The sequence below is a fragment of the Eptatretus burgeri genome, chromosome 16 (genome assembly GCF_056783735.1).
Source record: "Eptatretus burgeri isolate ZD-2024b chromosome 16, Ebu_testis_v1, whole genome shotgun sequence".
In the NCBI taxonomy this organism is placed as follows: Eukaryota; Metazoa; Chordata; class Myxini; order Myxiniformes; family Myxinidae; genus Eptatretus; species Eptatretus burgeri.
The window spans coordinates 24,396,053-24,407,836 of record NC_140976.1 but is presented as its reverse complement, the minus strand read 5'-3'; the positions used below and the strand labels follow the sequence as shown (position 1 = coordinate 24,407,836).

General features: G+C 45.1%; 1 protein-coding gene across 1 annotated transcript in view; it reads left to right on the top strand.

The window, feature by feature from the left end:
• Positions 1-1,318: 1,318 nt before the first annotated feature.
• Positions 1,319-11,784, top strand: part of LOC147010717 (T-box transcription factor TBX15-like) — a 38,165-nt gene continuing 27,699 nt past the window's right edge. The window contains exons 1-2 of the mRNA XM_085860413.1: positions 1,319-2,063; positions 2,285-2,420. Of these exons, the coding sequence (XP_085716539.1) occupies positions 1,853-2,063; positions 2,285-2,420 (347 nt within the window). The 5' untranslated portion in view covers positions 1,319-1,852. The remainder of the gene's footprint in view (positions 2,064-2,284; positions 2,421-11,784) is intronic.

Genomic DNA, 11,784 nt, shown 5'->3' with positions numbered 1-11,784 from the left:
CACAAGGAGACATCGTGGACTCGTCTGGGCCTGGAGTTCGAGTGGAAACTGGGAATCCTCTGTCGTACAAAGTCCTTCCTTGGCAAACCTGAGCTCCTGACCACGTACAAAGCATTCATCCGCAGCCTGATGGAGTGCTGCTCTCCCCTCTGGGCAAGTGCTTCCACCTCTCACCTTTCTCAGCTTCACGCTGTGGAAACCAAAGCATTTAAGGTCATTGGTATCTCCTGCGATGAGGCCGAGTCTTTGGGTCCCTCACTCTCTCACCACAGGCAGGTTAGTGGTCTTTCTGTGTTCTATCGTCTCCTCTCTGGCCTCACCCCCTGCTCTGTAGGCTATCTTTGCCGCCCATATTTCCGCATGGTGCTCAAGGTCCACCAGCAACCCCCTTCTGGTTAAACTATCAAAATCAAGAATCACTGTTCACCTTTATTCTTTCATTCCTCTTTTTTTCCCCGCCTTTGGAACAAACTCCCACACTCTCTTCATTCCCACTCTTCCCTCCAGGTTTTCAAAACAGCTGCTCATCACCACCTTTTATCTTCCCCCATCCAAAACCATGATCTTTTCTCCCCCCCCCCGTTAATCCACCCCAAGCCCCTCGCCTTCATATTCCCTGCTTTCTTTCCTAAAAGTCCCTGTAGCATCCATCTTGTTTACCCCGTGTACCCCGCCCCATCCCTCTCTCTTCCACAGATCTCCTCCTGTGTCTATTCCCCACTGTTTTGTGCTTCCCTCTCTCGTCCCTCTTGTCTCCTGCTCCCCTTGTCATCCGTTCTGTGTGTTCGCTCTTATACGAGCCTCGACATTGTATACCACAAAAAATAAATAAAAATAAAAACCTGTGGGGTTTGTCCATGCTCTTCACCTTTCAGATACTGAGTTTGTCCATGCTCTTCACCTTTCAGATACTGAGTCCCAAGCAATCAAGCAGCACGTACCATTTTTTAAGTATTTGGTTTGTCTTGCCAAGTGTTTGAACCACCGACGTCTCAGACTCGGAGTGGACGCTTCAACCATTAACCACCACAACCCAGACTTTGACATCAACAGTAAGGACATTCGTTGTGATGGAAATTTTCACACTAGGGATTTGAACCTGGGATACCAGCGTCATGTTTTTACATTGTTCAAAATGTGGAACAATCATTAGATTTGCCCCTAAACAGAAAAATGATGACAATCTTCCGTGGTTCCAGTTTATTACCCTTCGGTGTAAATGAGGAGGTGCAACAACAGGATCGTGCATCTGCAGGAGGATAGTTGTGGCTTTGCATGTGCTCCATCAATGTTCGTATCGGGGTGTGTGTGTGTGTGTGTGTGTGTGTGTGTGTGTGTGTGTGTGTGTGTGTGTGTGTGTGTGTGTGTGTGTGTGTGTGTGTTGGCATGAGGAGATGATGAAGATGGAGAGTGCCCATGAACCTTTTATTTATTTATTTCCGATCTTTCTTTGACTTCCCTCTCGTCCCCTTCGTTCCCCATCCCTTTTGAGCCACACCCATGTCTGATGCCCGCTTGGTTCGCCCCGCCCCTCACCCCCGGCCCGCACGTGTCCGCGTCAATCAGCGCGAGCGCGGAGAGCGCGCTGACAGTCGCGACGCCCCGAATCAATTAGTCTCTCCGCGCCCTGAGCCGCCCCGCGGAGGCTCCTCCAACAGGACATCCAGCGAGCTATCTGGCGGAAACTCTGAGCCCCTCCGCAGCTCGCGATGCTGCCTGCTCCTGGTCACGTGAAGTCCGGATAGGCTGGCTGGACCGTCGTAGACCGGAGATCTTTTTTCGAGATCTCATCCAGCAACTATCAAATCGATATCAACGACGAGACGACAAAGTCCACGGAAGCGGCGCCGCAATGGCCCTGAGCTCCCGCGCCCACGCTTTCTCGGTTGAAGCGCTGCTCCAGCCTGCGGGTTCCACAGTGAAGCGCAAGAGAGAATCCTCGAGAGGAGTTGGGGGAAGCGAGCCGAGAAGACCGGGCGAACCGAGCGACCCGGGTGCAAGTCCCGCGCGACGCCAACACAAGGACTCGGATGCGTGTTTGACCGGACCTTGTCCTGCTGCAGGTTAATGCACTCCCTTGTCCTCCTACCCCTAAAATGGTAGACTGCATGTAGTTTGGTGTTTCGGTTAATCGGTTAATATCGCTCACTCGAGCGTATCGTGGATTTGCACCTTTACCGGATCATGTCTTGGTAAGTATAACCTGCGCATGCTAGCCGATGGCAGGAAATTGTCTAAAAACGACCACAGATGGGGAGGGACGTGTGACACGGTCTACCCACAGGCTTGGAGAGTGGGACCCCACAAGGAGACATCGTGGACTCGTCTGGGCCTGGAGTTCGAGTGGAACTTCAGGGAGCAGAGTTGTGGAAACGGTTCCACTCCATTGGCACCGAGATGATCATCACCAAGGCGGGGAGGTGCGATTTATTGATTTTTTTCCCTCCCAATTGCCTTCATACACACAAACACACAAACACACAAACACACAAACACACAAACACACAAACACACAAACACACAAACACACACACACACAAACACACATAAACACACATAAACACACAAAAACACACACACACACACACATAAACACACATAAACACACATAAACACACATAAACACACACGTATACACATGTATACATAAACACACACGTATACACATGTATACATAAACACACACGTATACACATGTATACATAAACACACACGTATACACATGTATACATAAACACACACGTATACACATGTATACATAAACACACACGTATACACATGTATACATACACACACACGTATACACATGTATACATGCACACACATGTATACATACACACATGCACGTACATAAATACACCTGACATGATACATCCGCCCAAAGTTTAAACTTCCCCTCCTCGTCCAAACTTTCCTGTCATCTACGAATACACGACTGTTTTGATATTTTAATGGTTTTGTTTGTTTCAATCTTCCTAGTTATAGAAAATTATTCAAATGTGTTTCGATCATTTGTTCGAGTTTGTGTGTATTTGTATCATTTGTACGAGTTTGTGTGTATTTGTACGAGTTTGTGTGTATTTGTATCATCTGTACGAGTTTGTGTGTGTTTGTATCATATGTACGAGTTTGTGTGTGTTTGTATCATCTGTACGAGTATGTGTGTGTTTGTATCATTTGTACGAGTTTGTGTGTATTTGTATCATCTGTACGAGTATGTGTGTGTTTGTATCATTTGTACGAGTTTGTGTGTATTTGTATCATTTGTACGAGTTTGTGTGTATTTGTACGAGTTTGTGTGTATTTGTATCATATGTACGAGTTTGTGTGTGTTTGTATCATCTGTACGAGTATGTGTGTGTTTGTATCATCTGTACGAGTATGTGTGTGTTTGTATCATCTGTACGAGTATGTGTGTATTTGTATCATCTGTACGAGTATGTGTGTGTTTGTATCATTTGTACGAGTTTGAGTGTATTTGTATCATTTGTACAAGTTTGTGAGTTCATGTATTTTTTATAATTTATGTGTTTGTGTGTTTGTATCATTTGTGTGTGTTTGAGTATTTGTATCATTTGTACGAGTTTGTGTGTTTATATCATTTGTACAAGTTTGTGAGTTTATGTATTTTTTATAATTTGTGTGTGTTTGTATCATTTGTGTGTGTTTGAGTATTTGTATCATTTGTACGAGTTTGTGTGTTTATCATTTGTACGAGTTTGTGTGTTTGTATCATTTGTACGAGTTTGTGTGTTTGTATCATTTGTACGAGTTTGTGAGTTTATGTATTTTTTTATAATTTGTGTGTGGTTGTATCATTTGTGTGTGCTTGTGTATTTGTATCATTTGTACGAGTTTGTGTGTTTGTATCATTTGTAAGAGTTTGTGAGTTTATGTATTTTTTATAATTTGTGTGTGTTTGTGTGTTTGTATCGTTTGTACGAGTTTGTGTATTTGTATCATTTGTACGAGTTTGTGAGTTTATGTATTTTTTATAATTTTTGTGTGTTTGTATCATTTGTGTGTGTTTGAATATTTGTATCATTTGTACGAGTTTGTGTGTTTATGTATTTTTTTATAATTTGTGTGTGTTTGTGTGTTTGTATCATTTGTACGAGTTTGTTTTTTTGTATCATTTGTACGAGTTTGTGTATTTGTATCATTTGTACGAGTTTATGAGATTATGTATTTTTTTTTATAATTTGTGTGTGCTTGTGTATTTGCATCATTTGTGCGAGTTTGTGTGTGTGTGTGTGTGTGTGTGTGTGTGTGTGTGTGTGTGTATAATTTGCATGAGTTCGTCAGTTTTTGTGTGTGTGTGCGGTGTATAGTTTGTGTGTGTGTGTGTGTATAGTTTGTGTGTGTGTGTGTGTGTGTGTGTGTGTGTCGTTTGTACGAGTTTGTGTGTGCATATTATTTGTACGAGTTTGTTTATCATTTGCACGAGTTTGTGAGTTTTTGTGTGCGTATAGTTTGTACGAGTGTGTGTGTCTGTGTGTCTGTGTGTATGTGTGTGTGTGTGTGTGTGTGTGTGTGTGTGTGTGTGTGTGTGTCGTTTGTACGTGCATATTATTTGTACGAGTTTGTGTGTGTGTGTGTATCATTTGCACGAGTTTGTGAGTTTTTGTGTGCGTATAGTTTGTATGAGTTTGTGTGTGTGCGTATAGTTTGTACGAGTTTGTGTGTGTGCGTATCGTTTGTATGAGTTATTGTATTGGGATCATTTGTGTATTTGTCAAAACCGTAATTTATAAAAAACCAACTTTTGTTTTTCGATCCACATTTGAGTTCCTGTTCTGGGCAGACAAGAGGCCAGACACACGTTTGCACAAAATACCTGTCTGCACACCTGTCTCTCCGGTTGCACAAAACACTTGTTATGCAAACCTGTGGAGTTGAGATGAGTTGATTATTATTTTGGGGATTATTTTGGTTCGGATTTACGCGTTCGTCGATAAAACGCCTCATCAAATCGGTACTTTCTGATTCTTTTGCTTTCAGTGCAAAAATAATCGAACGTGGAATAAAAAATGATTGTCGAAATCGAAATTAATTACATTTATGTTTAGCATCATGCAAGACGGTGCGAAGGATTGCTCACTCAAAATTTGAAAGTTACAGGTAAATTATTCCAGTAAAGTTTAAGTGATTCAAAAAATAAAAAAATAATTATTATTAAAGTTGGTTGATTAAAATCTATTATTGTTAAACTTTGTTAATTAAATAATGATCATTATAATCAGTTGATTTTATAGTAACGGTGAACAAGCATCCAAGGAAGAAATTCTGTCGTAAAAGCTCGAGGACTGAGCTCGATCTCGAGGATGCAAAGTCGAGCTTTGAGTGCGAGCTCTCGCAGCTCCAACACAACCAGAGAGCGGTGCACGGGTCTACGCGTACCTCCACTCATCCGTTTGTCGGATCGATTCATCTTTGAAAATCTCGCCTCGCTTGGTTTTTTTACACCTGAATTTCCCATCTTGGATCGTTATCATTGCTGAAACGTCCCCGTAAAGTGTAATTCTAAACGACTATCTGTTTGACATCTCGTTATGTTTGTGACGCAATTTTGTTGTCAGATGTTTGTTGTTCACCGTAACAACAATTAGAGATGTCGATGGGATGTTACGTCATACGCGTTGAATCCTTTGCGTGCACATGTTCTTACGTCATTGCCGTGAAGGTTGCGAGGGATGAACCGGTAAATGCCACTTCTCTCGTTCTTTCGTGTTGACTGCTATGATGTGAAGTTGCGCTGCGACCGATAAGTTTTAAAACTATTTCACCGCAGGTGGTTGGGGAGGGGGGGGTGGTCGCAGCGGGAAAGGGGGCAAGGGGGAGTGAGGCGTAAGGCATAAGGCAATGAGTATTTTTCAATTCTGCAATCGTAAAACGACATTGCATAAGGCAATGCGCACAATATTATATACTGTAGATTATAATTGTTCCTCTTATAATGTTTCTGCATGTGTGTATTGTATGTATTAAGGTTGACCGACAGTTACTTTCGATTCATTAATGTTACATTTCTTTGTTTGAGAATGCAAATTTGATGTCATAACCACAAGTTTCAATTGTAAATGTTTTTTTTCATCGCCCCATTGTGTGTGTGTGTGTGTGTGTGTGTGTGTGTGTGTGTGTGTGTGTGTGTGTGTGTGTGTGTGTTCGATACATTTTAACCTGCGTTACTCCCAATATTGATCCAGAAGTGAAAAAGCTGATGATGTGCATCGTCGTGATGCAAAATACAATCAAACCGTCCAGGCAGTTATACAATGATGCAAAAACTGTCCATGTGTTCATCTGATAATTAGGGGCCCATACTCTTTACCGAGTTCCGGATCGAATCGCGACGAGTCCTGAAATGTTTTGAGGCTCTAATCAATCCTGGACAGGTTGCCACTCCGAGATACTCACCGAAAAGGAACTTGTAAGTTGTTCAGTGTTCTGGCGATAACTCTCCTACTCTTCACAAAACACTCCGTAGGATCTTCAATGCTGGCAGGCAGGTCCTTCGGCTTAATGTCAGGTCATCCGGCATCAACCCCTTGGTTCTCCTGGTAGCCCAAGAGTTAAAAGCAGCAGCATAAACAGGATTGTTTTCTCTCTTTATGGTGTGTGTGTGTGTGTGTGTGTGTGTGTGTGTGTGTGTGTGTGTGTGTGTGTGTGTGTGTGTGTGTGTGTGTGTGTGTGTGTGTGTGTGTGTGTGTGTGTGTGTGTGTGAGAGTGAGAGAGAGAGAGAGAGAGAGAGAGAGAGAGAGAGAGAGAGAGAGAGAGAGAGAGAGAGAGAGAAGAAGAAGAAGAAGAAGAAGAAGAAGAAGGAAAAAAAAAAAAAAAAAAAAAAAAAAAAAACACACAACACCACATTACCTCATTTTATTACAATCTTGAATTGTGATGTCCCCACAAAGCTTCCCTGTCATATTTTGTTTCACCCTTTTAAAAACCAATGATATTGTTGTGGGCCGGGGGTCGGTGGGGAGAACGACCACTAGGTGGGGAAAGCTTGCAGCGTCTCCCTCCAAACTCCCCGGAATTGGAGGCCGTCGCTTGGATAACTCCACAAGCCGGCGGGTCGTTTAACCGACCGTGGTCGCCAATATTTCAACCACATAGCATAGGGTCTATTGGGTTGTCGCTAGACCACCGTTATTCTCAGGTTTTCCGTCTGTCTGTATGTATATAATGGACAGCTCTGGAGGCCAGAGGAGTCAACCGATTTTGATGAAATTTGACTGGTAGGTTCATACCAGGATCTACTTGTTTTTGTGAGCACCATTGCTATGGATGCCACCGTTGCCTAGCAACGGGACTTTGAAATTTTTGAAAAAATCCTAAAAATATTTTTATATATTTATTTTTTCAAAAATCGGCTTCCGCGCTTTTATGCGCACCATGATCAACCTCTTTGTCAAAAAATTTCAGCCCGATCCGTCAAAAACTGTATGACTAGTATGCAATTATATAGCAACCACCCATGTCACCTTCGGGCTTGTTTGTCTAACCAATTTACCGAATTACACGATTTCAACTACCGGGGAAACCACACCCTTGGCACGTCTTGCTCGAACCGGGTCACTCTACCAACTGCGGTGGAGTTCCAACTACTGGCTACCAACTCCGGTTCGATTGCAGTCGAGCGGAAACTGCCAAAGCCGTGCCGGCTGGAATGAATGGATTATCGGGGATAAAACCCTGCCTAAACTCAGATCCGAACCATGCTGGACCAATTTAAGAAGGGACAGAAACAGACTGGGAACATTTCTGTGATGATTTATTTACAGTAAATGAAGACACAAAGCAAGACAACGTGAATATGCAAGCAAGGAGAGATTTGCAATGATTCAAACACTTTAACAGTTTCCACTTATAAGACGGGCCCACACGCAGACACGCACACAAAATGAAAAGAAACCCCGAGTCTTTATTGCACCCTCGCAGCCGTGGAGAGAGACAAGATGGGGGTCAGAGTTCGGTGGGTACCTGACCGTCGGAGGGAGGGTGTGCTCCACGATGCGGCTCCTGCCGGGAAACCCCAGCCACTCCTCCACACGGGCCCACACTCGACAAGTAATAGTATCAATGTTGCACAGGCTGTCGTGCAAGAGTTGAAATGTTTTGGAAGGAACGTTAGTGGAAGTGGCACAGAACGGCTGCAAGACCTTACATTGGCAAGTCGGAGTGCTTGTAGACAGCGGGTGGGTAGTGGATTGTGATGGGGGATGGAATGGTTGTTAAATGGCTTGATGGATGTAATAACCGAACTAAAAGTAATCGTGACGCACGCCTTTGATTCTCCCACTAGACAAAAGGAAGGAGATCTGACTACACACATACTTAACGACATAACTGACTTTTGGGACCTGTATGTTGAATGCACATGGTTTCCAGATCCGTAACACTACCCCCCCTTTTTTATAGACTCGACCAGAGTCATTAATTTTCGTGTGGCATGCAGGTGTATGTTTTCCCCTAGTACGTTTTACCTACGGATCCCTGAGTGTGACATTTGAAATACATGTCCCAAAAATAAATAACCTAGTGCATTGCGTAACTAAACTAACAGACTCACTCGGACAACTTAATGACATTGCCGGCGCTAAACAAACAACAGGTGGGTTAAAATTATGTACATTTCTAATATTTACACTACCCATGGCTCAGGACCTGTGATTTGAGGAGAGAAAACGCAGCAAAGTTAACATTTGTGGGTGAGTGCACAGCAGGCATTTATGGTCAGATGTCTTTCGGGCCTTCAAAGGTCCCTTGATTATCGTTGAATTATTCTTTTTTTTTTTGCTCCTGGCTGCTGGAGGAAACTCACCCTAACACGGCAGGCCATACGCCATCTCACAGGCCATTTGAACTGGCCTTTATGCAACAAGATCTCCGGGCTGCTCAGTGCAGTCCCTGGTCCATTTGAATTGGCCTTCATGCAACAACAAGGAGATATCCGGGCTGCTCAAATGCAGTCCCCGGTAATGCGGCTGCCTGGAGGGCAGTCCTTGCAAAACACTTTCAGAGATGGTCTTGGAGCACATGGTGAGAGTGAATGACAATGCAAACAAAGGCATGGGCAGGTATGGAGGCAAGGCAAAGGCAGGCAAAGCATGGCATGGCATGGCAAACGCAGACCAGGCAAGATGCAGTACAAGAGGAGGTCGGCACACGAAGCTGGCCGGCCTTGGTCTGGTCTCGCGAGGTTGTGGAGGGAGTGTGGTGGCGCCGGCCGGTCTGAAAACTGGCTCGGACCTACCCTGCGGTCTCCCCCTAACCTATTGCCTCTGCCTCTCTTTGTCCATACCCACCCCCATTCGCTTGCAACAACAAAAAAAAAACTCAAGTCCCCCTCTGGGGCCGGTCCAACTCGATGTTATCGTCCCTCAGCTCCGCTACTTGTACTATTGGGATGCCATCTGCCACCTTCGTGCCCCGTCCAATAGTGCGTGGTTCCGTGCTGACATTAATTACCCTGACAGGCACGACTGGCCCGTCGGTTTTTACTAGGGTGCGGCCCACGACTAAGCCCGGGGTCGATTGCCCCACCAGTAGTTCGGCCAGGTCACAGGAGCACTGTCAGGTTGGGTGAGCCCACCACCATGCCGGAATTATTGCCTCGTCACCCAGGGGGATGATCACGGAGTTGGGAGCCTCCAGCTCTACCTTCTCATCTGTGCTCATACACCCCAGCAGCAATTCGTCACCACCCATCTGCATGACCCCTCGGCCCAAGTCGATTTTGCAACCACCGGCGGTCAGCACATCCAACCCTATTAAACATGGGTCGCACACCTCCGCCACCAAAACCTCTATTTTTCTTTTCGCCAAGCCCAAAGGCTGCTCAGTGCAGTCCCCGGTCCATTTGAACTGGCCTTCATACAACAACAAGGAGATATCCTAGGCTGCTCAAATGCAGTCCCCGGTAATGCGGCCCACGACTGACGACACACATACTTAGGCCTAGGTCACATTTGCCACGGCGGCTGTGGGGTCTCCAAAATCTGTGGCCACGAGCAATTCTGCGGCGGCCTCAGTATTTCCACGGTCACACAATGTAGCAGTCACATATGTTTTTATTTTTCGGGTAGCCGCACGATGTGTTTATAAATTGTGGAGACCGAAAACGTGGGGGTGCTGTACGTTCTTTGATTTGATGTCGCATGGTGACCTTAGGGCGTCCCTGCGGCGGCAATATAATTTTCAAGGCAGACGCAAGGAGACCTCAAGGTTCCCGCAAGGCGACCGCAGGGGGGCCTAAGGCGAACGTTCGCCAGACGGACGGTAACGAGTGGGTATATATACCAGTCCTTTTTTTTACTGAAATAAAAATATACCAGTATATATATAACTGAATATACTATAACTATAATATACCGTGGTGCCCCCAGAATCCGAACGGCCAAGCTGTTTGAACAAATTGGAATCCGAACAATTTTTTCGAGAAAGTTTGGCCCTAAAAACCCAATACATTTAAAAAAAACCGAACAAAACGTAGCGTTCATGTTTGTTCACGCGTCTCCCCCACCTGTTCGACCCTCATCTTCGCGCTTTGTTCATTCAGTTCGTCGGTGGAAGGACTCAGTCACATTTTCTCTACGGCGAGGATAAGGCGGCCGTACGCCCTCTGAATTGACAGAAACGTGCGGCGGCCGCAGAGAAACTGAGGTGGCCTCAGGGTGGCCCTACGCCGTTTGGCTATATTTTACAGGCCGTAGGGGTGCCGTGGAATTATAACTGCGGAGTTGTAACTTTTTTCATTTCTACGTTCGCCGTAGCAATTCGACAAAGCCAAGCTATGACGTAGATGTGTTCCACGTCGACCATACGTAGGGCGTGCGGTGGGCTTGCGTTTTCCGTGCAGCTGCCGTAAGCTCTTCTTAATGAAAAATGAATTTTCCCAACCCCCAAAAAATTACGGCACCCCCACGTTTTCGGTCTCCACAATTTATAAACACGCCGTGCGGCTATCCGAAAAATAAAAACATGTGTGACTGCTACATTGTGTGACCATGGAAATACTGCGGCCGCCTTATAATTGCGAGTGTCCGTACATTTTGTAGACCCTCCGGGCGCTGAGCCAAATGTGATTTTGGCCGAACCTCGTGTTTTCACCTTAATTTTTTTTTTTTAATCATCTTGTGTTTTAATTATTAACAAAAAAAGCAATCCGATCACTTGGTGTGACGGACTGTCAGGCAAGGATTGAATTTCACAGCAAAACCGGTTGTAATTTTTAATATCCATGATTACGTCAGCCCGATGCGTTTGATGAAAGTGATTGTGGTTCTGCGGGCATCATGTTTGATGAGCTGCCCTGGGGGCAGCACTCTCGCAGAGTGCGCGAGCGATCGAAACCCAAGACGGAGCTCGAGCCTGTGTGGGCCTTTGGATGTGGCGATTGTACCAGTTTAAATACAATCCACCGCCCCCGAAGGTCATTCACTCATCCTATTTTACCTTAAACATGGGGAATTTCAGTTTAAAGTGTCTTGAAAGTGGGTTTTCTTTGGGTCCACGAACTGATTAATTCACTTTGCATTATTTCTTTTTGGGAAAATATTTTTTGAATCCAAACTTTTTGCAATCCGAACAGCCTCCTGGAACGAATTAAATCGGGATTCTGGGGGCACCACTGTGTATAGGCAAACAACTATACTCCGATCTCTAGCGGTCGCGCACGGTGGACGCAGACTGCCACGGAGGCCTACGTAGGTGCACGGCGGGCGTAGGGGAACCATGCGTCGACCTTGCGTTGCCCACAGGTAGTCACACAGACCACAAGGC